The following is a 25,062-nucleotide window of genomic DNA, read 5'->3' on the forward strand; positions in this document are numbered from 1 at the left end:
TGGATTTCTCTAACTACAAGTCATCTTGTATTAGTTGGGCATCTGTTCTGAGGTAGATTCCTTATTTTGCATTTTGAGATAGTAACTTCAATCTTTTTGGTTATTCTGTCTTCCATTTTCCTCCCATTTTAATTCAACATTACAAAGGTATCAGGTACCTAACTTAATGACTTTCTCTTCTAAAATTTTAATAAAGACCCTCTGACTAGCCCACAGTGCCTCATTAAAGCACCTCCGGGTAGATGATCCAGGACTGAGCAGAAGCCCCAAATTGGTGAAACTGCTAGGCTGGTTACACAGGCTGATAGAATCTCTTTCCTGAGACATGATGCCTGAGCCCTGATTAAAATCTGGGGCTTGAACATGATTGGATTAGGAGAGAGAGCTCTGTGCAGATGGAATCTTGTAGTCCTGAATATTTTTCCTTCCGCAGTTCTTGTTCTGGCCTCAGTGGCTAAACAACTGCCAGGCACATTTCCTGTTCCAGTTCTTTAATGCCGTGGTTCTCACGTGGGGCTGCATTAATATCACATAAAAAGCTTTTAACAGTGCAGGTGCTTGGGCTCTACTCCCAAATCTGCTGGATCGGAATCTTAAGGGGTGGGGCCCAAGCAGGTGCCATGATGCTGATGCTAACCCTGGTCACATTACTAGTCACAAGACACTGTTCAGTCAGTCCTTTGAATAAAAGAATGGCTGCTCCCCCGCCTCTCCCAACTGATTCAGGTTTTGTTGCTAATTGTGAAAGCCTCAGTGTAACTAAGAACATAAATGTGACAGTAGTACTTATAGGGGTTTGTCATCATCTTTGGTTACTTAAATGAAGCCTGAGTTGGTTGTTATATTATACTGTCAACTTGGAAGTCAGATAATGGTTTTTTTTATTTCCCTGGCTACATTTGAAATCAAATAAATATAAATTGTATTCCAGAATCACTTGACAGCTCTAAGGGAATGCACTTGTGTTCTTGTTGATTAAGCATTCTCATTAATTGTATCAGAACTAATGAATATCTTTGAGAAACATCTAATTAAATCTACCCAGAGAAATAGGAAGATATTTATGTTCTCGGAACTAGACCACATTGCAGCTATAAGGGAACCCGACATAATTCTCAAGAATAATTGCGTTCAACCGAAGAAGCAGGAGGGGAGGGGGTGGGGGGAGGCATCACAGCCAAGCAGTGGCACTAAGCTCTTGGAAGGGTGGAAGTGAAATGAGGCGTATCCATATGGCTGGTTTTTCCCAGGGGTGAGGTAAAGGAAATGAGGTAATGCACACATTGTTTTAAAGGAGAAAACCTTGTATCTGTAAAGAGACTGTCTGTATACAAAGCCCAGAATAGCCAAAGTAACCTGTATTATCTCAGCATTTTTTGCTAAAACTCACCTTGGTTGGAGTCAATACAAGTTCAGGAGTGCACAACTAATTTTGGGTTATTTCTGAATAATATGGCATAGGAGAAAAGCTGTATAATTATATCAGATGCCTATTAAAGTTTTATTTGATATGCTATACCAGTGTACATATACCATACACAGGGTATATGTACACCGAGGTATAATAGCTTGCATATTTGCTGAACTAAACTAAATGAATGTGCCTTAGACTTTCTGAGAAGTTTAATATTTTATTACAAAATGACCAATAATAAAAATCATCAGTTCAATTGAGGTAGAGCATTACTACAAAAAGAGAAGGCTAGAGTTTTGAGCATGGATCAGCAAACTTTTTCCATTAAGGACCAGATAGTAAATATTTTAGGCTTTGCAGGCCCCACCATCTCTTGTCACTGGTCCTCAGTTCTGCCAGCGCAGTACAAAACAGCCATAGATAATACCAGTTTGTAAATTAATGATACGGCTGTGTTTCCTTAAAAGTTTATTTACACAAACACAGTGGGCTGTAGTTTGCCTGCCCTGGTTTACAGTGTAATTTACCTAAACAACAGACCCTGTTCTGTTCTTGTCTCAGCCCTCAGATAAGTGATCCAGCCCCTGTCCTCATTTCCATTAATATTGGTAGTTTTGGTTATGGTTTTGAAAGGAGTTTGGGAATGAAGGTATGAGATGTTAAAGTAAGCTGAGATTCCCTTTTACGTGCTTTTTTCTTAGAAGAATTAGAATAGGTTCAGTTTTTGAGGAAACGACTTGATGAACCAGGTGAACTGTGATATTTGTATGTGTGTAGTTTTCTGATAGCTAGTAGGTAGATGGACATTTTTTGAACATTCACTCTTGAGTTGGCATTATGTAATCAATCCTTTATACTTTTCAGCAATTCTGTACGACGAATTGTCCATATTTTACAGATTAGAAAACTCAGTCTTGAGAGTTTTCCAAGTTAAGCAGCAGATGCAAAACAAGCAGTTAAACATCCGCATATTATATTTTCAAACAATTTTTTTCTTTTTTTAAATTATGTTTATTTGGGGTAACATTGATTAATACAGTTATATTGTTTTCAAGTGTACATTATAATTTGACATCTATAGATTCCATTGTGTGTTCACCACCCAAAGACCGGTTTCCTTCAGCTACCATATATTTGATCTCCTTTACCCACTTCGCCCTCCCCCTTCCCCCTCAAACAATGTAATACACTGCACAGCAGCAATGTCCCCAGGCACCCAGTATACCAGTTAAAAGAGAAGCATTTGTGAGATTCTAACACCTTACAGGAGAAAAAGCATTATGACCCTTATTCTCCAGAAGTGTATTTCCTCGTTTCTGAGTTTGTAAAGAGAACAGACGTGGTCGTTTTACAAGAGGGTAATTTGTATGCTTTTAGGTTTCTGTGTGTCTCACTGCCTCCTGCTAAACCTCGATTGCAGGGTAGCGCACCATTTCCATTTTCATGGCTCAGCTGCTGTAGTCAGAGCAAAAAATACGTACACATCTGTTTTTAACATGGTGCCTCGGAAACATTTCTTTTCGTGGAAATAATGCTTTCAGCATACCTGGTTTTGGTTTGTTACAGGCAGCAGAACATTGAGGAGAACATGACAATAGCTATGGAAGAGGCTCCAGAAAGTTTTGGCCAAGTAGTGATGCTTTATATTAACTGCAAAGTGAATGGACATCCTGTGAAAGCCTTTGTCGACTCAGGTGATGTGTCTGTCTTTTATGCCTTTATCTCTTTGTCCACCGTTCTGACCTGACACAGGGGGAAAGGCAGACTCTGGTGCCTGTTAAAGATGGCAGTAGCCAGTTGGACTACTAAATCAACAAACTTGGGGGTTAGTGTTTCATTTGCCAGTCTCTCCTTGTTTGCAATAGGTTTGTTTCTTTAATCATTTCTTAACTACTTCTGTATTTTGTATTTATCTTCCCACCTCCCCTCGTTTGACATCCTGACTTTCTTGGGGAATCAACGGGTTTACAATAAAAAGCTATAAGAAGAAGCTGTGTAGAGAGTATAGGTCAAACAGATGTTTCCACCAGGCCTGTGTGCCCTCACTTTGCCGGGAGCAATGAGAAGTACAGACCATGTGGGGCATGATTCTTCCCTTAAATGGCTTCACAGCAAGTGACAAGGCAGGGAGTTTGGCACTTGAGGATCCAGATGATCCCAGTTCTAACTGGCAACAACTCTTTGCCTTTCTGTAAGACCACACACAGGGCAGCAGCATGCAAGCGTGACAGGGGTCTCATGCGTCTTAATTCTGGGTGTCTCGAGGCTGTAAGACAGGATGAGTTCCTAAAGTAGTACAAGCCCTGCCGCTCAAGTCAGTGTTCCTCCATTTGTTCACCCACAAATACTTGAACACACGCTAGTTTTCAGTTATCGTTACTCTGTATCTTGAGATGTGTACATTCCTGGGAGAAGAACCCACTGATTATTTAGTTTTTAAAATGACCGCTGAGTGCTGTGCGCTGAAGATAAGGACTTGTACTTGAGGGCCAGGCCTTGTGCTGCATGCTTGAGGGTAAAACTCATTAACTAGGGCTTCCCAGGGCTCCTGTGAGTGAGAGAGACAGATACATAAGAGACACTAATATGACACTTGGCATTACTGAGCCCTTACTGTGTGCCAAGCACCATGGTAATTCATGCTTAATTAACTAAGGTGCTTAATATGTATCATCTTACTCAGTTTTATTTAATCCTCAGAATATTGCTGTGAGCTGTCTTCTGCCATTACCCTATTTTATAGATGAGGAAACCTAGACAGAAAGGTGAAGTCACTCTTCCAGGTACACAGAACTCATAAGTAGTAGACTTTGGATTCAGCTCCTTATGTGCTTATACGAGATGTCTTAACCACTGTGCAAAAATCAGGTGCCTGTTGGATGAACATAAAAACCACACTCTCACTAGGGTGCCCAGTGTGGCCTCAAAAGAGAGGGCATTCGAACTGAGCTGTCTCCATGGGCGTCGGATTGGGGCTTCAAGCAGAGGCTTGAGAAAGGCAGGAGAGCAGTGAGAGGCCCCTTCTCATCCTAGGGTTGCTTCCTTTACATCAGAAACGAGCTTTTGTGGAGTAAAGTGGGGAAGGAGGAAGAAAAGAGAAATGCCGTCCCAAATTCACTTTTTTTTTTGTGATCGCTGGGCTTTCTGGAATCTAACTTTCCTCAAATGCCAAGAGCTTTCTTTCAGTGCCCAGTAAGTGTAAGGTGCCTGATGAGTCATATGAACAGGAAATGTTGGAACTGAATTTGAGGAGAGATCACTGGGAAAGGATGGTCCGGGAGAAAGTGGGTCTCTAGCTGGGCCCTAAAGTGTAAGTGGAATTCAGAAAAAGTGAAGGCAGGGGAAAGGGCACTCTGCAAGGAGAAGTCTAAGTGAGGAAGAGGCAAAGAGAACAAATTCCTCCTGATAAAAGTGGAGGGTTGAGAGCATTTGGAATATAAGGCTGGTGTCTGAGTCTGTTCGGGCAGCTATAACACACCATAGACCAGGTGGTTTATAATCGGCACAGCTTTACTTCTCATAGTTCTGGAGGCTGGAGAGTCCAAGATCAAGGTGCTGGCATATTTGTGTTTGGTGATGGTCTGATTCCTAGTTCGTAGATGGCAGTTTTCTCTTGGTCCTCACATAGTGGGAGGGGTGAGGGAGCGCTCTGGGGTCGCTTGTAGGGGCAACCATCCCATTTATGAGAGCTCCACTCTCGTGCCCTAATCATGTCCCAAAAGGCCCTACTTTTTGTTATCATCACATTGGGGATTAGGTTTCAACATGAATTTTGGAGGGATACAGACCTTTACTTTAGTCTATAGTAGCCGGAAATAGCTGTGCCAGGATAAAGTGGGATCTGACTCTGTGGTGATATGGTTTGAAGCTAATCTTATGAAGACTAGGAGCCATTGAGGATCTTTGAGCAAATGAATAACTGATCTGAAGAAGGCAATATATTAGAAAGATACAAGGCAGTGACTGATCTGAAGAGTTCTTCACCCCTAAGGGCCAGACCGTTAACTTGCTTTAAATTATACATCCACAGGGTAGTTTGGAAACCAGAGAAATCGTCCACTAACAAGTGGTATAGAGTGTGAGCTAGGCTGATTGCTGTAGTTAGAAGAAAGAGGGTCAGAAATTACAGAAATCACATAGAACTTATGAACAGAGTAGAGAGGAAGCTTGAAAAAGAAGACTCAAAAGTGAACAATGCCTAAGTTTTGTGATTACAAGAAAATAATTCCATTGGCAAGGAGAGAAATCCAAAGTGAGGATTAGAGAGGAGTTTTATACCTGTTGACTTTAAGATAGAAGTGTCCAGTGCAGGGATATGGAACTAGAGTCTATGGGAGAGATTAGCACTGCAGATAAAGATTAGAGAAGTGTGCCTTCCGCACAGGCCGATGCCAGCTGCGGATGAGGACATGTCACTGGGAGAGGAAAGACCCCCACTGCCCACTTCTTGAAAGGGAAAGAGTCTGATTTTTGGAGCAGAGAATAATGAGTTCAGTTCCAGTTTTTTGAGAGACTTGTTTGATGCGTTTTTTTTTTTTTTTTTTTAACTGGTAAATTAGTGTCGCCAAGTTTGAAATAAAAATAATTTGATGTGATGTTTCGTGTGACACTCGGTGAAAACTGATCTGAGTGTAGAGTAGTAGTTAATTCAGCGTTTCCATCTGTAGACAGTTTGACCTGTCTTGGAAGTCCTTTCCAGATAGCTTTGCTTCCTACTGGCAGAGTTTTTAAGTATCATTTACTTACTACATTCAAACAAAATATTCTCTCTCGCAATGTCAGGTACCTACAGTGTTTCAGATTCCAGTGTGGAACTGAAAGTTGAACTAAGCATGGCAGCGAACACTAGATAGGAATAGTGTCATGCAGACAAAAGCCTGGGTCTGTTTGCTTTCCGCCCTGTTTTAGGGCTGCATTTTAAATGTCACCACAAATGCGGATTTTGTCTTTATTATTTGATGTTTCCCTTCACCTCCAGGTGCCCAGATGACTATTATGAGCCAAGCTTGTGCCGAAAGGTGTAATATAATGCGGCTGGTGGATCGTCGGTGGGCTGGGATCGCCAAAGGAGTGGGCACGCAGAAGATTATTGGAAGGGTACATCTAGGTGAGCGAACGGCACTGGGAGTCTTTGTGGATTTAAAATTTCTTCTTTAGGATAGGTACATCTGATCCAGCAAGCCTAATCCCTAGGAATTTTAAACCTTATATTAAAGTTATACATATGTGCATGGTTTAGCCAGTTACAAAAACATCAGTCCCCTATGTACTTCTGTTTCCTGCTCCAAATAGATAATCTTTTTCAACTGTTGGAGCTAATTTCTTTTGGCGTTTACCTCCATATTCCTAAATAACATGTTCATAGTGCTATTTACCGATATGACTATATAAATACTATTGAGAGCTTAGTCATCTGATTGCATTTCCTTTTCTTGGAATGAATCGTTGCATTTTTTTGTTTTTTGTTGTTTGATTTAGGTTTTGGTCCTTGGGTTTTTTGTGTTCCTTATCCCCAAACACTTACCTGGTTGTTGAAATCTCCTTTATACGTTTCATCCTTTTGAAGCTGCTGCTTACAGAGCCTGGACGAGTGATTCAGGGCTGCTTCATTGCTGCTGTTTGGAGTTTCCCTTCACCAGGGCCTGAAGGGCTGCGTATCCCTTGGTCTTATGTCAGAGTGTGTGAATTCCCATGTCTTCCTCTTTTTCTTTTGCTCCTCAGTTTATTAGAGTACATCTTCTAGTAACTTCCTGAGAAAAAGTGTATGGGAGTAAACTGAGTCCTTAAATATCAGAACATGTCCTTTTTTTCCCCCTACATTTGACCAGTCTGGCTGAGTTGGAAATCTTTTTCCTTCATAATTTTTGTCAGTGTTGCTGTGGAGAAGCTGGCTGCCAGATTAGCAAGATTTTAAATCTAGTGATGTTGAATGTTGGTGAGAGTGTGGAGCAATGGGAACTTCCATGCACTACTGGGAACTTTTTAGAAAATAATTCAGTATCACCAAGCAGAGTTGAGCCTAATATTCTGTAGAATCTTATAATTCCACTCTTTAGAATATACCTCAGAGAAATTCATGGCACACCAGGAGACAAGTACAAGAATATTCATGTTAGCATTGCTATCACAGCGGAAACTAGAAGCAACTCAGAAAGTCCTGTAGGAGGAGTGGCTACGTCAATTCTGGCGTGTTAGACATTACAGTGCTCTAAGGGGAGTTGTCAAGTCAAAGACAGATAGTCACATGCATCTGTCAGGATAAAGTACCTCAATATCTTTTGAGTAAAAGCGAGTTATAGTTCAAAAACAAAACGAGATAACATGTTGCTTGGAAATCATACAAAGCTGGTAATAACTATAAGAAAAACTGGGAATGATTAACACAAAACTCAAGAGAGTTAAGAGGCTGGGAGGAGGCAAAGAATAAGTCATGTTCAGTAGGACATATAGGAGACTTCTTAGTTTTCTGTTCCTTAACTTGGAAAAGATGCATGGGTGTTTGTTTTTTTAGGCTCTATAGGATACATATATTTCATACACTCTTCTGTTTATAAGATATACGTAATAATAGTAAAACCTGGAATGTGTAAAGCAAGGCAGAAGGCTCCAAGAAAACACAGGCCTTGTCATTGTCTCTGGTTTGGCAAATAGAAACTTGATTATAACAGGTAATAAACAGTTGACTTTTTGGAGGCTAATTTAAAAGGTTTAAAGTGTACAGATTTTATTTCCCTTTTCGAAAACCTTTTGTACATGCACAGGATGTGGGTGTTTTATTGGAGAAATTGGTCTCCTTTTTTTAAATCCACTTCACTAGCTGGTGCCTTCATTGACTTTTAGACTGATCATTAATGTTACAGGATTTTCTTTTTATCCTTAATTCATCTGTGTACATGCTTTGCCTTGGCCTTGACTGACTGCAACAAGCAGGGCACAGAAATGGTAGATACACGTCCAAAGCTTGCCTGGCCTTTCGAAGCAGGAGTCAGTAACCTCTTCTCTTCGTCATGTGCTTCAGCTCAGGTTCAGATCGAAGGGGATTTCCTGGCGTGTTCCTTCTCTATACTTGAGGAGCAGCCCATGGACATGCTCCTGGGACTGGACATGCTGAAACGACATCAGGTAATTCGGAACTTTCTTTCTGCATTGGCTTTTTGTATCTTCCATGGTTGTTATTGCATCATTTCTCTTGGCTGTGTACGCTGGAAAACTAAGAAGCATGACCCTTCAGACCTAGAAAGGTCCTTAATTAATGATATCGTACAAGGTTTGAAATTACGTCTAAGTAGATACAGAATCTGTTTGTGTGAAATTTCTCTGAATCTTAAATCTTGCCATCTGTTTTGAGATATAATGGGCAATTTGGTTCCCTTGTGGAATTTTAGTTTCTGATGAGAACTCAAGTAATTTTTTTGATGAGTTTGTAGGGAAGTATAGATAACACGGTGATTTCACTGCAAGCATAAGTTTATGTCATTAATAGCTAGTTAAACAGTACTTTGGGAAAAAAAACTTGGGAAGAAGAGCTTCAGGATTAAGGAAGAGGGTACACATAAGATACCAGAAATAGAAATGTACAGAGAGAATGTTTTGTATTTTCATTTGTAGTGATATTTCTGCAAATGCTCTGAAGCCTAATAATTGGTTGAAAGTTAAACTCATTGAAGAAGCAGTTAGTATCCACTGGGTAGTAAAATTCTTCGCAGTAAGATTTCATATCTAGTCAATATTTTTGTCACTTACACTCCTTAAAATTTTTTAATATTAAATTTCTACAATATACTGCATTGTTTTTCTATTCAAAGTACAGAATTTTAAGTAGAAGGAATGAGTGAATGTACGTATAAATAAAACCCATATGGTCACTATTTTCCTCTATATTTTTAGTCATGATATAGACCAGGAGTCTCCAACTATATAGATATGTGTAACTCTCCTGTATTAAAGAATTACAAAAATACACAGAAAAGGAGGGTAGTATGAGTATGAAATAGAGAACACTTTTGTAGACATTGTCTTACATCTGTACCACTTTTGAGACCATTAGTATAGAGTTTAAATATGAACTGTACTTATACAGTAAACAAAAAGCAGAATGTAAAACCATCTAAGTGGTATGTCTCAGTTTTATGAGAAAGTCACTTACGTGTTTGTGAAAGGTAGGGCTGCTGGTTATGCCTGGCATTTTCCCAAGTTTTCTACAACGAATATGTATTACATTTAAACTCAGACATGAACAGATGTTGTGTTAGACACATAAGTGTAAACTATATCTTATAAAAGTTATTCTGCTTTAAACTTTAAATATTAAAAAATTCTGAATTAACAGACAGCATCACCTTGGTTAAAGTTTAAATACCTTCAGGTACAGTTTTTTCGAACCACCTGTCTCTGTCATGGTTGCCCCTCGCAAATGGAGTTTTGATTCAGGATTATAATTTTTCCGCATGGTGTTTTACTTGCTATCATCAGTCTTTGGTTTCTTCCTTGTAAGTGTTCCATTGACCTCAAGAAAAATGTCCTGGTGATCGGCACCACAGGCTCACAGACCACCTTCCTTCCCGAGGGCGAGTTACCAGAGTGTGCCCGGTTGGCATATGGGGCCGGGCGAGAGGACGTGAGGCCAGAGGACATTGCAGACCAAGAATTAGCAGAAGCCCTTCAAAAGTCCGTACAGGATACAGGTATCGGCAGTGGCCAGGCTCTTGAATAATACTCTCATTGGCGGGTGAGCCAGGGAAGTTCAAGCTTCAGAGGGAAGAGGGCCCTTTCCAGTTCGTAATCAGTCTCATTGTCCTGTCAGATGTGTTCCTTGTCCTCTTACTGCCTCCTTCCATCTCTAAGTACAATAAAGAAAAACTGTTTCAACAGATTAAGAAACAGCAAACAGCAGTCCACTGGTAGGTGCACGATAGATTGGGGAGTTACTTGCATAGGCACATTTTGGTAGGCTTCCTAAAAAAATCATTTGTGGTACCCCCCCCCCAAAGAAAATTGTAACAGTAAGCAGACACTTCTTACGAGTTCAACAGTATTTCCCTGAAATTTTCTTCTCCTTTTCTTAGGCCCATTTATTTTGAAGAATAGCATGGTCATTGTGATTACGCAGCCCTAGCCTTTTTAATGTCGGCTGACAGTGCTGTCACCAGAGACAGAAGAAACAGCAATAAGAAGCATAATCGAACATTAATCAGAATATGCTATTAATGACATCACACTAGTGTGTCACTGGGCCGAAGAAGAATAGTATGTAAACTATTGAAATGAAGCTACCTAATACTTTTTTTCCTTAGTCTCAATTGTTGTAGCTTACTCAAATCTAAAGACCAAGCCAAGTTTTCTGGTAAAATGGAAGGACACAGTTTTGCTGAAATTCCATTTCTGTGGGTAATTTTTTCCCATCTGTTTCAGAACAGTAACTCTAGAATGCATTTTCTAGAAGCTGAAGAGAATGAACTTTTAAGTTTGGGTTATTTTAAAGTCTGGAGCATAAGTATTCATCAGTAACTAAGATCACATGGCATTCTCTGGTATTTAATAAAATGTATTAGAGCTACAAGTTCAGGGCGTGGCTTCCCCTAAAGACAAAAAGGATAAGAGCTTTAAAAATAAGCAGCCAGATTTCGCCCATGTATTTTTGCTGGAGAACGTGCAGTGGTTTCGCCCTGAGCCTCCATAGACGGGGCGTGGGGAGCAGATGGAGTTTTCCAAGCTGGCCTTGTTCAGAATCTGCTCCGCCAGCACCTTTTAGCTCAGTTTTATGTATGAAGTACAGTTTCGGTTGTGAGTTAAGTATTTTGTAAGAAAGGGAGAATTTTGAACAACCAGGCAGAATAAATTCATAGTTTTAATCTTCCCTGCAAGGCAAGCTTGAATGAGTTTGATGTACCTACTTAGAAGATCTTACATTTCCGTAGTAACTTGTGAGCTTAGTCATAACACCATGTATTAATAAAATGGGGCATATTTTAATTTTGTGAAATCTCTGTTCCCCTCCTCCGCCCCACACACACAGTTTGCTGCTTTTGTTTGAGAAACACAGCTCATGGTAGCAGTGCTTTCTAACCTAATAACAGTGTCCCTCTTTGGGTAATTGCCTTTTAATAAAAAGTTTAGGAGATTCAGATAGAAAGCACAGTTTGTGCCCAGTGAAGGAGTGCAAGGAAGCGGCGCTCTCTGTGACCTGGTGTCGCTGACCGTGCGTCGACGTGCGCCGATTCTCGTAATGTCAAGTGATGAAATAATCGTACAATATCAGGTCCTATTTGTTGGGAACATCAGTTTCCCAGCATCATCATAATCAAAACTCTGGACATAGTAAGTGAAAGCATTTTTGTTAAAAACTGTTTTTTGGTGACTATACCAATTGATCTTATTTATCAATTGAAAAATTATTAAGAAGAGGCGCTGTATCTGATATGTTCTAAAAACAGATTAAAAAGTAAATTAAGTCAGGATAGATAGTCAGGATTGGTTTGTTTTTCTTCTAAAATAAATCTCAACTGAGAGAGAAATTTGGAAAGTGACTGTTCCATGTGTTTTACTCCGTGAGATGGCCATGTCGTGTAGTTCCGTCCATGGGTCAACTTTTTTTCACTGTCTCACGTGTTTGCCCCTGATTCTCTGTGTGTGAAATTAATTTCTTTCCAAGTTCTGTTGAAAAATCTGTTGAAGTTGACAGATTACTTTATGTATTGTGAGAGAATTAAAGTAACCAGTGAATCTTGGATGTCCCAACGACAGACACATTCCCCAGCTTTGACTCTCCCAGTTCCTGATGTTAAAGATGACAAAGGAATGGAGACTATAACCCCGCATGCTGTGTGGTTTGCATTGTTAACCCAAGTTTGCTTGTCTGTTTCCTAATTCAAACAGAGCGTCAGAAGCCATGATGCATGTAGTGTGTGTGTACTGCAGCTGGAGTGGGCCCCAGACCAGGTATTTATAGTCACCGCCTTAATTAAGCCTTTCATCCGGTCGTCGTCTGTGGTCTGAAAGTCTCTGCATCTGCAGCAGTTTTGGAACGTAGCGTCTGTCCTTCACATCTCACCTCGTTCGATCTGGTTACAACTAGCCTGTATTTACGTTCGTACGTCGGCATACATACATACCTAAGCATAATTTCCTGTTTGAAATTTTATCAGTTTTTTTTTTTTGTTACAACAGTCCAAGGGCAGGGAAGTCCCAGTAAAAACAGTGTCCATCTTACACTGCAACTATCAAATCAGGAATGTCAGCATCTCGGCACTTTGCTGTTGGAAGTAACTGTGCTGTTAGGGATTTCACAAGTCCCTTTCTTCTGAAGAACTAAAAGTTCTTTTTTCACATTACTGCGCACAACTACCTGGAGTTACAGAGAGGCAGGAGATTTCATCTGTTGAAGAAGAAATGGAAACTTAGGCCAGGCGACTTGTCCAGGGTCACAGAGTCAATAACATAGGCGAGACTGAAGTTTTATTGTCCCAGCAGCAGAAGCTGAGACTGCTTTTCCCACTCTCCTTAGCTTTCCGACCTTCCACGGGAAGCACTGCTCTCATAGTGTAAGTGAGGCCGACGTCGGCCGGCGTGTATCAGTGCCGTACCGAGAGGAGGAGAGGCGGTTTTTTAAACTGTCGACCTAGGACTCTATAGGGGTTTGCAGGCTGGTTGTAATTAAGATACATAGCTCTTAATTTCTTCTTTTTTTCCTTTTTCTTGTAAGGGTGGGTTAAAAGCAGGCATAGTTTAGTTCTTAGACCCACTGTCCTCGTCCTCTCCTATCCTGTAGCACTGAGCTCAGTCCTATCATGTAGCACTGAGCCAGTCCTCCCCTACGTCTAGGACTCAGGCCAGTGAAACTGACCATCCTGCTACAGGAGGACTATGTGCTGTTTTTATAGTGAGTACACAGTGCTTTGAGGACACGTTCACCTTGACCTCACCCAGTCGTTGGAACTGTCGTACCAGTTGTCAGAAGGCCATGATCATGGCCAGCCCCATGCTGCTAACGAGATCATCTGACTATAATGCGTCTTTTCTGTTCACATTAACTCAAAATAGAATCTTTTTCATAGTCAGCCTTAGAGATTGATAAATAATAACTGTTTTAGACTAATGGATATAGTTTGCACTGAGATAAATGTAGTTTTCTCATTTGCCATTAAACTATGAGTGAGATTGTTTCCCAAGAAATCAGTAACTCTCTGACGTAGTGCTTTATCTTCTCACGCTGTTAATCGCTGTTGGCATAGAACGATTTGGAGCCATTTGAGTTGTAACTGCATTGCTCCACGACTTCTCAAGTCAAGGTCAGACCCCCGCGTCGGAGGCTACTGTTCACATCTGCCCTTACACGTCAGACTGCGAAGTCATTTTTGTCACCAGCCTTTGACTTTTAAAGGTCTTACAATAATTGCATAGAAGTTCATTTCTAACTGGGTCAGTGGCAGAAAGAGAGTTGAACTGACGTTTAATGTCATGATGCTTACACTGAGGTAATGGCTAAGCCTGCCATCTTAATGTGAGTCACGGTTAAGTTGCAGTGGATCTAAGTCGTCATTGCCTATTAAAAAACCATCGTGAACTATCTCCTTCTACCGCCTGAACTCTACCCCCGACCCAGCATTCCCCTGCTCTTAAAATACTGAAATGTTCTTACTTAGTTGTACTGTGTTAGTGTGATAAAAGCAACTAATAATCTTTCCTAAAGTTGCATTATTTGGTAAGATGTTGATTGGGATTTAATCTTTTTGATCCTTTGCTTTATTTTTGTTTTCTGAGTCATGCTCACATAGTTTTATCATGGTTTTCAGGGTATTTGGATAGAATTAAATAGAATGTTTACTCCTCTGTCTTCTGGAGGTCCCCAAATATTACATTCTTCTTTCTCTTTATAACTTTTGCCCTGTCCCAAATATACCTGATTTTAGACTCCTTATTTATAACCTTAGTGTTCACATTTAAAATACTAAAGCTTCCTTGGCTTGGTAATCATTCTAGTGCAAACGGCTTCAGAATTTGTAACATACTTAAGAATCACCTGAGGAGCTTATTTAAAATGCAGATTCCTAGGTTTGCTCCCCAGGTTGGTTCCCTAGAGTCTCTGTGCCTAGCAAACATCCCAGGGGATTTTAGGGCAAGTGGTAGAGCAAACACACTTGGAGAAACTATTCTAGGGTTATGAGCTCACTGAGAATGATGATACATAAATGTCCTTCAGTCTCAAGCACGAACCCAGCCATTATGTGGATGTTTATTAATGGCACTTAAAATAAAATATTGAGATACAATACACATATTTTGTTAAGAACATGCCTACCTCTTATTTCAATGGTGTGATGTTAAATTGTCTACCACAGTGGGAATGGTTCTTGTACAAGTCTATAAATATAAACAAACCCAAGTTTAAGGACCCGATTTTGTTCTATCCTGTTCAGATTTGTATCCTCTGATAATTTAGTGGCCTCTGTAACTTACTAATCTTTTTCCCTTTCCCTTTTGTTCCGTACAGAGAAAAGCAGTGAAGAAACTACCTCACTGGGAATGTCATCATTACCAACTTCAGGTGGAGTCAGCCGTCCAGCCCGTCCTTTAGGACAGAGCCCTGAGAGAGGTAATCCTGCGAGCCTCGCTCGCTCTGTCTCTGCTTCAGTCTGCCCTTTCAAGCCCAGTGACCCGGACGAAATCGAACCTAAAGCTGTGAAGGCTTCAGCTGAATGCCAGATCACCTCTGAGAAGAAAGCCCGTGTTCCTCTGCAGGGTTTTCCTGGTCGTGCTTCTCCAGCAGACCAGAGTCCATCTATGCCCTTGCAGAGCTCATCCGAAGAAGCCATCGTTGCAGATAACCTGGCGGAATCTCCTGCTGAAAGAAGCACCCCGGGCCTCACGTCTCCTCTCCACACGAGACGGGAAGCTGGTGTGTCTGTCACAACAACTAGGATGCAAGAACCACAGAGGTTTCTAGGTGAAAAGGGTTGGCATCCGGAATGTCAGAATCTGAGTCAAGCGAATGGCCTTCAGCAGCACGAAGAACCAGAGAGCAAACCGCGTGAGGTTGTACAGCAGAGCGCTCTCCGTGACCAGGAACAGCTTTGTAACACAGGGGACCTTGACCTTCTTGAAGGAAGGCAACAGGTTCAACCAGAAAGTATTGATGTGGAAGCTACAATGAAAAAAGACAGGCTACAGCAGGATGTGGGCCTTCCAGGTACACAGAAAAATATTCTCCCTTCAGGATGCTTTGACTGCTCAAATTCAGAAACATTTATGGAAGTAGATCTAGATGAACACTCTCTAGTCGCTGTGCTTAACTCAGCAGGTGGTCAGAATGCCAACGTCAAGAACATTGGTGCATCTGATCTCACCTTAGATAATCCTGTGATGGAAGTAGAAACATCAAAATGTACCCCTTCATCTGAAATTTTGAGTAATTCCATTTCCACTCAAAATTTACGGCTCCCAGAAAGTAATGTTGAACAAATGTCTGGAACAAATAAAGAATATGGGACTTGCTCCCCGCCTTTAGGTCTGTGCAGCAGCTGTCATCCCTCTGTGGAGTCAGCAGAGGAATCTTGCTCGTCTATAACAGCAGCCTTGAAGGAACTTCATGAACTTTTGGTCATTAGTAGTAAACCAGCTTCAGAAAGTACATGTGAAGAAGTCGTCTGTCAATCAGAAACGGTAGCTGAGGGCCAAACAGGTGTCGAGGACCTTTCTGAAAGCTGCACCTCAGATAAGCATCTCACAGCTACCCAGAGTGAACAGTGTTCACAGATCTCCTTTCATCAGGCCGTATCTGTGTCAGTGAAGACAGAAAAATTAACAGACACTTCTGCTGGCACGGGGGCAGAAGACGTAGAAAATATTAACATCAGGGGTCCAGGCGATGGCCCGTTAACTGATGATGAAGGTGTCCCCAAGTCTACAGAATCAGCAAACGAGAGCAATTCTGTCACTCTGGCCTCAGCTAAAATGTCTCATCAGTTACACTGCACCTTAGGTGTAGAAATTTCACCTAAGCTCTTAGCAGGTGAGGATGCACTCAGTCAGACTTCAGAGCAAACTAAGTCCTTGTCATCAGATTTCATCTTAGTTAAAGATTTGGGTCAGGGCACACAGAATCCAGTGACAGACAGGCCTGAGACCAGAGAAGATGTCTGTCTGGAAGCTGCAGGGCCACTTCTTGAATTTGAGCCACCTCCTAGCTACCCATCCTCAAGCCTCTCCCTTCTTACACCGTTAATTTTTCCTGCCGCAGACATCGACCGGATTCTCCGTGCTGGCTTTACCTTGCAGGAAGCTCTTGGGGCTTTGCATCAAGTTGGTGGAAATGCAGACCTTGCACTTCTCGTTTTGCTGGCAAAGAACATTGTAGTTCCTACATAACCATGGAAAAGTGGGCTAGACCTTACTCCATTCCCTTAAAAAAAGCTATGTACACACACACACACACACTCACTCACTCACACTCACACTCACCACATATACAGTATACGTAGGAACCTGCAAGCAGAATGTTGAGCCAGATTTTTTTTTTTTTTTGAAGATTTTTTTCGGCCAAAGTAATTTATGATCTTGTCTGATGAATTTGTCTATTCTATTTGTTAAAATTTGGGCCTTTTTAAATGTATTGGCAGTATGTGCATACAGAAGCTTTTTATTCTCATTAAGGTGATGTATTCTGGAATAAAATTGATGGTTTCGTGTATAGCATACCATTTTAGAATGAGAGTGAATGCTTTGAAAAGCAAAAGCCGAGAGAAATCCCACCACCCATGCAGCTAAAAGCTAATTATCTTCGCACTTTGGCTGTGTCTGTGCTATAGGCAAAGTATGGCTTATTGGATTCGGTTGTCAAGTTACAAACTTTTGACCATGTGGTTTGGTGTTTAGAATTCTACCCAGTGCTCTCTGTGCATTATGATTCATCAGTTATAATGGGAAATTGGAGAATAATTGAATAATATTCTAGAGTGGTTATTTATGTGGTTAGGATTTGACATTTTAAAGGGATGATTCAAGAAGGTTTAAAAGTTGGTTTACTTTGTGTATCAGAGGCTGGTGCATGGACTGCCAAATACCTTGGATGAAATCTTGTGGGAGAATTAACATTAGATTGAAACATGGTGCTACCCAGATTTAAAAAAAAAAAAAACCTGTAATTCCATTTGCAAATGTCTTGCTGATGTTTGAAGAACTGTGAGTGAAAAATAATGGCCTAAAACACTGGAATTTACTAGAGATTGGGTTTGCTAGCATCTCACTGATTACACCTCAACCCCGAATGACTAATGATGAACTTAAGTTCAGCCGATGGGTTGATTGCCAGCAATTTGTTTCCTTTCTAAACTCATCTTCTAGGAGATTCTGTAGCTCAGTTTGAGCTGTGAACTGAGTGAAAGATGAAGCGTGAACCTTGTCACCATTTCATCTCGGTGCTCGAAATGGTCATTGTGTTTGGTGGCTGTCCTTCACGGCAGTGGAAGTAGCAGATGCAGTTTCTGACTTAAGTGGCCTTGGTAGAGTTTTTCATCCTTTCCTTTCCTCAGGAGTTTCTTTTTTTAAGCAAGATTTGTCATATTTGTGTTTACCGAGTCAAGTTAGAGTGGGGCATAGTATGTAGATGTATTTATTGTGGCCTTTTTTTATATGAGGACTAGCCCTTGGGAATCATTGTTCTGTGGGCCCCACTGTGCAATAATCCTACTGGATAGATTTTAAATATCCCCCCCCCCCCCAGAAGCTCTCTTATGTACCTAGCAGGAATCTAAAAGGTTAGTTTTATTGAAAAGAATTTTGAGCATGATAATTCGCAATTCCAGGTTACAGTTTGCAATGTGTTTGATACAGAACTTTTGAAAGGGTGATTTGTGAACTTAGTGTTAAATGATTTTGTCTAAAGTCTGACTCTCTTCGAAAACATATTCCTTCCATCAAAATTCACATCATTTAGCACAATCAAAATGGAGGCTCATATCTCAGGAGTTTTTGAAATTTTAATTTGGGTACACTTACAGACATTTCTACTCTATTCCATCTTCTTTCTTTTGACTGTGATATGTGTGTGTGTGTGTGTGTGTGTGTGTGTGTGTGTGTGTGTGGAGACTTTAGAAATGTACGGAAAGTCGCATAGATTCATCATGATGCTCTGAAGTTAGGAAGTGGTTGACAGGAGTTGTAGTTCACAGTTTTCAAGGGGGCACTCAGAACAACAGGGTAGCCAGATTGTCTTTAAAATGTTCTCTTAGACAATCACATGTTACAGACCCTTTTGCTTGCCCTACACCAAAGATGTAAGATGCACTAGGAAGCTGCTTATAGGATTTCTGTCAATCAATTCTTAGAGCTGTGATTGTAATTAAAGTAGCTGATGAAGCAAAATCTAATGACAATGCAATGGGTCCCTGTATTTGCTTTATGGGTGGTGGTTTGGAATTTATTCTAAACTAATAAATCTTTAGGGCCACAGAGTCGGGTGGACGGTAGAGGAATGACAATGACAATAGGCTCCTCCAAAACGGTCTTTTGTGTGATGAGAAGCCTCGGTTTTCTGTGTGAGTAGGTGGCTTACACCACTCAGAGGCTGGCCACTGACTTTTCACAATGTGAAGATTTGAGGATCAATCCCAGGGGGAGTATGAATATCAGTCTGGAAAAGGTTTCATTGCAATAGCTTTTTATGTATATGTATATGTATATTTATTTTTAGAAAAAAAGTTGACTAGGCCTATAGTTGTACATGTATTCTTGTTAGGAATACTTCGAATGAGTTTAACCCACTTGCCAAATATCCTTGTCCTTTTTCATTTATTTTTTAGTGTGTATAATTGATTTTCATTTTAAGATCTTCCTGTCCATTTGTATGAAAGTAAAGTTGTTGCTGTTGTTAGGGTTTTGAATCATTTTTAAATTCGACAGTTCTAGAACACAAAGGGAATTAAGGAACAAGACACTAGTGAACCTTCATTGTCAACTTTTATTCAACGTGCAGAAATTAGAGATTAACTCCTCCAAGAATAAGACAAGATCATTGTGAAACTCCTCTGGTTACCAACAGAACTGATAACAGCCAGCCATATCCAGTAATGGGCCACTTTACTGGACAACTCCTTTGCCATAACCAGTACTGGACAAGCTCTCTGATTAGCGCTTACCTCCAAGGATGGTCTCAGTTTATTCACCAAAGAGAGGAGAAGGTTTATATGTATGTATGTATGTATGTATGTATATATGTATATATGTATATATATATAACTTCTGCATTTTCCCTTGAGATGGTTCCTGTTTGTAAGAATGTGCTTGGTAACCAGACAGCTATATCTAGGCTATAAATTTTGCCCATCAAGGCTGGTAAGAATTATTTCTACTTGGACCTGTTTATGCCTCCAGACACCAGCCAGTAGCCTTCATCCCACAGTTTGGGCTTTAGCCGTAAATATACAAAGAGTACCAGTTGCTTGGCAAAAGGAACTGGATAGATGGTGAGTGTGTGTTAAAACTGTTTGCCTTGCAGCCTACGAAACTTCCTAGAGCTCCTTATCTCCATATGCACTAAAGGGAAACGAACCCCATGTGTTTTTTTCCCCAAAGCATTTCTCCAGCAAGAGGGTTGCATAAAAATGAAAAGATGTATGAGACTTTGTATCACTGATTTTATGATAACCAGTTAAAATGGAATCTGCCTGTTCTTCCTTTAGCACTTCTATCTCTAGTAAAAGCCATAAAAATTTCATTGGTTTAACCATCAGCTCATGTGTATATATATATATATATATGTGTGTGATTGACAGATACCGTACAGTTAATTTTACATAGATTAAAAAGCAAACAGTTTTCATATCTACAGATATGTTTTTCATTTGTGGTGGCTTTTCCCCCACCATGTGTATAAAAAACTGCCTTGCAGATAACTGGCCAGGAGAGTGCATTCTGATTTCTTACCTGTTTGCCACCTGCCGTGAGGCTAAAGAGGATCATTGAACTGTTACATATTTCACACTTATCACAGGTAACATAAGGGAAGCTAACTGGATTGTGCATTCTGCCATTCCAAAAATACCAAAAAAACAAATTTTTCCTTCGAATTTGATGACTTAATATAGTCTGAGTAAACAAGAAAAAAAAAGTTATCAAAAGTTTCCCTTCCCAGAAGATGGATGTTGCCTTTCATGGTAGGAGTCCCAGAAAATAAACATAGTTTTGTCTATGAATTAAAAATACCAATTCCTAACAAAGTAAGTTCAAGTATGTCCTTGAGAACTGGAAATGTAAAATCATGGCTCAAATTCTGTACTTTAGTGGTCCCTCGGTAGGTGCCACTAAAAGTCCATTGAATAAACTGAAGAACTTAGGGGTGAACTTTCCATGTGCTTGACTTTCCCTTGTGCCTTAGTTTCTCCGCTTATCAGAGACATCAGATTTTGGTAGGGAATGGGAGTGGGAATATGGGTGGGGATAAGTTGGAAAACACCCTCCTGGGGCTGGAGGGTATGTGTGGCATGGTCCCGAGGCTCACCTTTACTGCTCGTTCAGAATTATCCTGCACCAAATCGTTAGATCTCCAGGATGGAAGCGTGGTAACAGTGCTCTGTGCATCGGGAGTACCAAAAAACGTGGTTTCTGGTTGTTTGTCGTGTTCTTCGTTGTATTCTCAGTATTGTGGTTAAAACAAAGAAAAAGTTCGAGAAAAATCTGAACAGGAAGCTGGTGCTCTCTTGAAGGTTATGCCGTATGAGTCTTTGAACAAGAATTCATCGATTCATTTGACATGTATTAAGTGCCTGTGTGCCAGGTATTAGTGGGGGACCAGGGGGACTGAGACAGGTGGAAGCTGCCCTTGTGACGCTTTCAGTCTAGTAAGGAGACGTGAAACAAATTTTTGCTTCAAGAACAAGTTGTGTTTTTGCCTATTAGCAGGCTTTTATTTTAAACGTCATCCTAGAATGATTCCAATTCAAAGAGGACTGGGAAAATAAGGCTCAAAATAGACTTAGATTCTGTGCACCTAAAATTTCTCTAAAAAGTTAATTTAAAAAAAAAATGACAAAAAAAGTTCGAACATTTGATAGAAATACTTGAAGGGAGAAAATATTCAGAAATCAATTTATACTGTGGACAGGGTCGAAGTGCAGATAAATAAAACGTGATCCTAAATATGCACCAGCGACAGCCCTTCCTTGCTTCAGGACCCCGTCCCGTGCAGGGCGGGGGTGGGAGTGTGCCGTGGGATCCTCCCCACTGCACCTTCGAGCGTGGCTGCCCTGGAACACCGACTACCCGGGCGACAGGACTCAGCAAGAATTCTGCAGAGTTTGCTGTTTTGAAGCAGCTGAGTGTAAGATGTGAAAATGGGAATCTAGAGCAGAAAATGTAGCAAGCAAGGTTCTGGGACCCGATGATGGGCAGAAATTTACAAGGGAATTCAAGGCTCTTCCGAACCTTTCTCAGGTCAGCTCCATCAAAAGGACGTTATTTAAGATGTCACCACGTATGTTGGAATCCTGACGCATACAGGGAGAACTTCTTGACCTTAACTACTAGTGACTTAGAAGGTTTACAATGAGAAAACTCAAAGGTTTAACAGTTACATATTGGTAATTGGTAATCTAGACCCTCAAGGCCATAAGGTGAAAGGATATCGCTGATAAGTTTTAGGGCACAGTCTTATAGAATGAAATCTGTGGAGAGAATGGTCAAGGGTATAGGAGTTGGAGATTATTTCTTAAAAAGCTAAGCAAACTACAGAAAATCTGGAGTGGGGGCATAGACTACAAAGTTAGGTTAATTCTTACAGAACTGTATTTCTTTAAATAGGTACCATAGGAAGGTTTTCATTAGCTGACTTGGGGAAGGGGCATGCTGGGTTCTTTTTTCCTGGAAAATACATATCTGATAGGAAATGATGTTATTTGCCAGGAGTTTGTTTTACACACAACTTGAATGAATGCATCTGTGGTTTGAAAAAAAAAGACCTCTGTTTCCCACCAGAGGCCAGTCGCATTATTACCAGATTTCCTTTGCTCCAAGATTACCTGATGCTGACCAGACTTCTTTTTCCTCCCCTGAAGGCCCCACAGCTTTCTGAGTTTATGCCATTCATCCGGGACCTTTCCCTCTGAATTATCCTATTTTCATTCTCTAGTCTAATCCTTTCGAAACAGTTCGGTGATACTCAGAGCAATTCAGCATATAATGATTGCATTTGTTTTTTTCACTGTGTACCTATGATGAAAATTGATTCGCTCGCTTTAATTCAGAAATGGCAAGTTGGGCCAATGGCCTTTGCACTCAAGTAAGGTTTGTTTACCAGTCTTGTAGCCACACTTGGCCAATCTTAGCAAATAGAAACTTCTCCCCCTTATTTGTTCTCACAGTTGCTCACGTGTGCTTTCCCGACTATCCTTAGACTACTGCATCTTACAAGAACTGGCCTGATTGGCAAAGTAGGCTTGCCAATAGCTCAGCCACTCCATAATGCTTTGGTTTTGAGAGTTGGAAAACTCTGAGAACTTAAGGGAACCAAACTCAGGAATCCCAAAGTTGGTTGCATTGTGCCGTTGGTTTAAGGGCTGGACGTAGGACCTGTCTGCAGCTCAGTGAACTAGATGCATTTGGGTTTGAGTTTTTGTCACTTAATGAAATGTAAGTCAGCCCTAAATAATCAAAACACTTTATTTTATTTTTCTTTTTTTAATAGGAACTTTCTGAAGAAAAGTGATGTGTAAAACTTTGATATTTAAGACAATAAAGTTTTTATCATAAGACTCTTGTTTGATCAGTTTCTTTTAAATTGAGATGGTTTGTGAACTATTACCCTTGTCTCATCTTTCTGCCCCTTTAAATAACTTATACCCAGGCTCTGTGACTTGTGGCTGCGTGCCTGAACCCCAGAAAAAAATGAGCGTCTCCAAACCATTAAAGTAACTTCCAGGTACCAATTGCAGGAGGCCAGCCGCCTGCTGATATAAAAGTTACGCATTTTGTTACCACGTGAGCATTTGATTCACGGTGGTCAAAAGGACGCTGGTGATGGGTTGTTTAGTTCAGACTGGTCTCCAGAGCCAGGCCGCTTGGGCCTGAATCCCAGCTCTGCCACTTACCAGCTATGTGACTTTGGGTAAATTACCTTACCTTTCTGTGCCTCAGTTTCCTCATCTGCAAAACAGACAGTTGGCATTCTGAGGTTAGTAAGTTTGCAGACGGTTATAGGGATTAGACCAGCTAATGTGAAGTCTTCCAAAAAGTACCGGCACCTAATAAGTCCTCATCATTAGATGTTAGCTGCTATTAGTCATTGTATCACATAAGAGATAAGAAAGCTAAATGGAATTTCCAGAAGTTGGGCAATTCTAAGTCTAATGTGTGACAAGGGAGGCCTCTGCCCATGCCCTGTGTCGTTCAGGGGGTCAGGTCTCTGTCCTCGTCAACGTGGGCTTCCAAGGTACTTTGACCATTAGCATCCAACTGACATAACGGGTAAAGAGTATGAGGGTCGTCGTGGAAGTTTATATACCGGCCTGGAAGGGGTGTAACCTCGGTCACTGGCCATAAGCTTAGTCACATGGCCACACCAAACTACAAGGGAGGCTGTGAAGTCTATGCTTCTGTGCCAGAGAAGATGAGCACAGTGGTGATCAGCTGGTCGTCCTTCAGTTACACAGGCCACACTTACCCTCGCCCCCAAGGAGAGGCCCCGACTCAGAGTGAAGGCCGAAGCCCTTACAATGTCAATATTGACCTCCCTGCCTTCACCTCCTGCTTCCTGTCCCCTCCCCGGGCTCTAAGCCACCCCGACCATATTCCTGGAACTGCCTTGCTCGCTTCCACCTCAGGGCCTTCTCCGTATTTGCGCAGTCTGGAATGCTCTTTCCCCAGACACTTTCATGGTATCTCTCACTTCCTCAGGCTCTTATTCAAATGTCACCTCAGTAAGGCTACTTAATCTAAAATTGTAGCCACCCATGCCCCCTTTCTGTATCATTTCCCTTCTTATTTTTTCCCCTGAGCACTGACCACTACTAACGTGCTGCATTTCGTTTCCGTGCCTTGTTAATTATCTTTCTCCCCCGTTACAACGTTAAGTTCCTCAAGGTAGGGACTTGTCTGTCCTTTTCATTGCTATATCCCCAATGCCCACAGCTGTGAGTAGGCGCTCGGATAGGTTTTGAATGAATAAATCCATGAACACAGTTATGCTGCCTCAGTTTCTCGTCTCGGCCCTAAGGGACTGCATCACAAGTGGGATGACAAAGCAAAACTGGGCCTGAAACCGAGCCAGGTCGTTGAGGTCCGTTTGCAGGTTTGGAGATTCCAGTCCAGGATGACTGCTGAGTTTGTGTTTAACGTAGGTTTGAAAGGACAGTTGACATTCCGAGGTTAGTAAGTTTGCAGGCTTCCATGTGAAGCAGTACGTTTTATCACACCCAACTGCCAGACTAATTGGGGACACTGGCAAACAGCACCTCTCTGCTGACGGTTGTACACTTTGACTGTATTTCCTCACCTACTCTATTCCCGGAATGGAAAGGCCTAAATCAGACATAAGGATAAGCAGCCTTATAAACTGGCCCTAGTTCTCCTTCTATCCGTTTACTTCTGTGACCAGTTTAAAAAAAAAAAAAATCTGCATCTTTATTGAATTAAAACATCAGAAGATATTAATTCAATAAACA

The 25,062-nt window shown here is 41.1% G+C and overlaps 1 protein-coding gene across 5 annotated transcripts in view; it reads left to right on the forward strand.

Annotated features, from left to right (window-relative positions):
- Positions 1–23,152, forward strand: part of DDI2 (DNA damage inducible 1 homolog 2) — a 35,366-nt gene extending 12,214 nt beyond the window's left edge. For 2 of the 5 annotated variants that reach the window (XM_016128295.2, XM_016128296.2), the window contains 5 exons: positions 2,981–3,108; positions 6,393–6,521; positions 8,433–8,536; positions 9,909–10,098; positions 14,904–23,152. In XM_016128295.2, coding sequence (XP_015983781.2) covers positions 2,981–3,108; positions 6,393–6,521; positions 8,433–8,536; positions 9,909–10,098; positions 14,904–16,777 — 2,425 coding nt within the window. In that variant the 3' untranslated portion in view covers positions 16,778–23,152. Of the gene's footprint in view, positions 1–2,980; positions 3,109–6,392; positions 6,522–8,432; positions 8,537–9,908; positions 10,412–12,289; positions 12,353–14,903 lie in introns of those variants that run through there. The other 3 variants (XM_016128297.2, XM_016128300.2, XM_016128299.2) reach the window with 3 other exon arrangements.
- The last annotated feature ends 1,910 nt before the right edge of the window (positions 23,153–25,062 follow it).

Source organism: Rousettus aegyptiacus, unplaced genomic scaffold, assembly GCF_014176215.1.
Source record: "Rousettus aegyptiacus isolate mRouAeg1 unplaced genomic scaffold, mRouAeg1.p scaffold_m13_p_1, whole genome shotgun sequence".
In the NCBI taxonomy this organism is placed as follows: domain Eukaryota; kingdom Metazoa; phylum Chordata; class Mammalia; order Chiroptera; family Pteropodidae; genus Rousettus; species Rousettus aegyptiacus.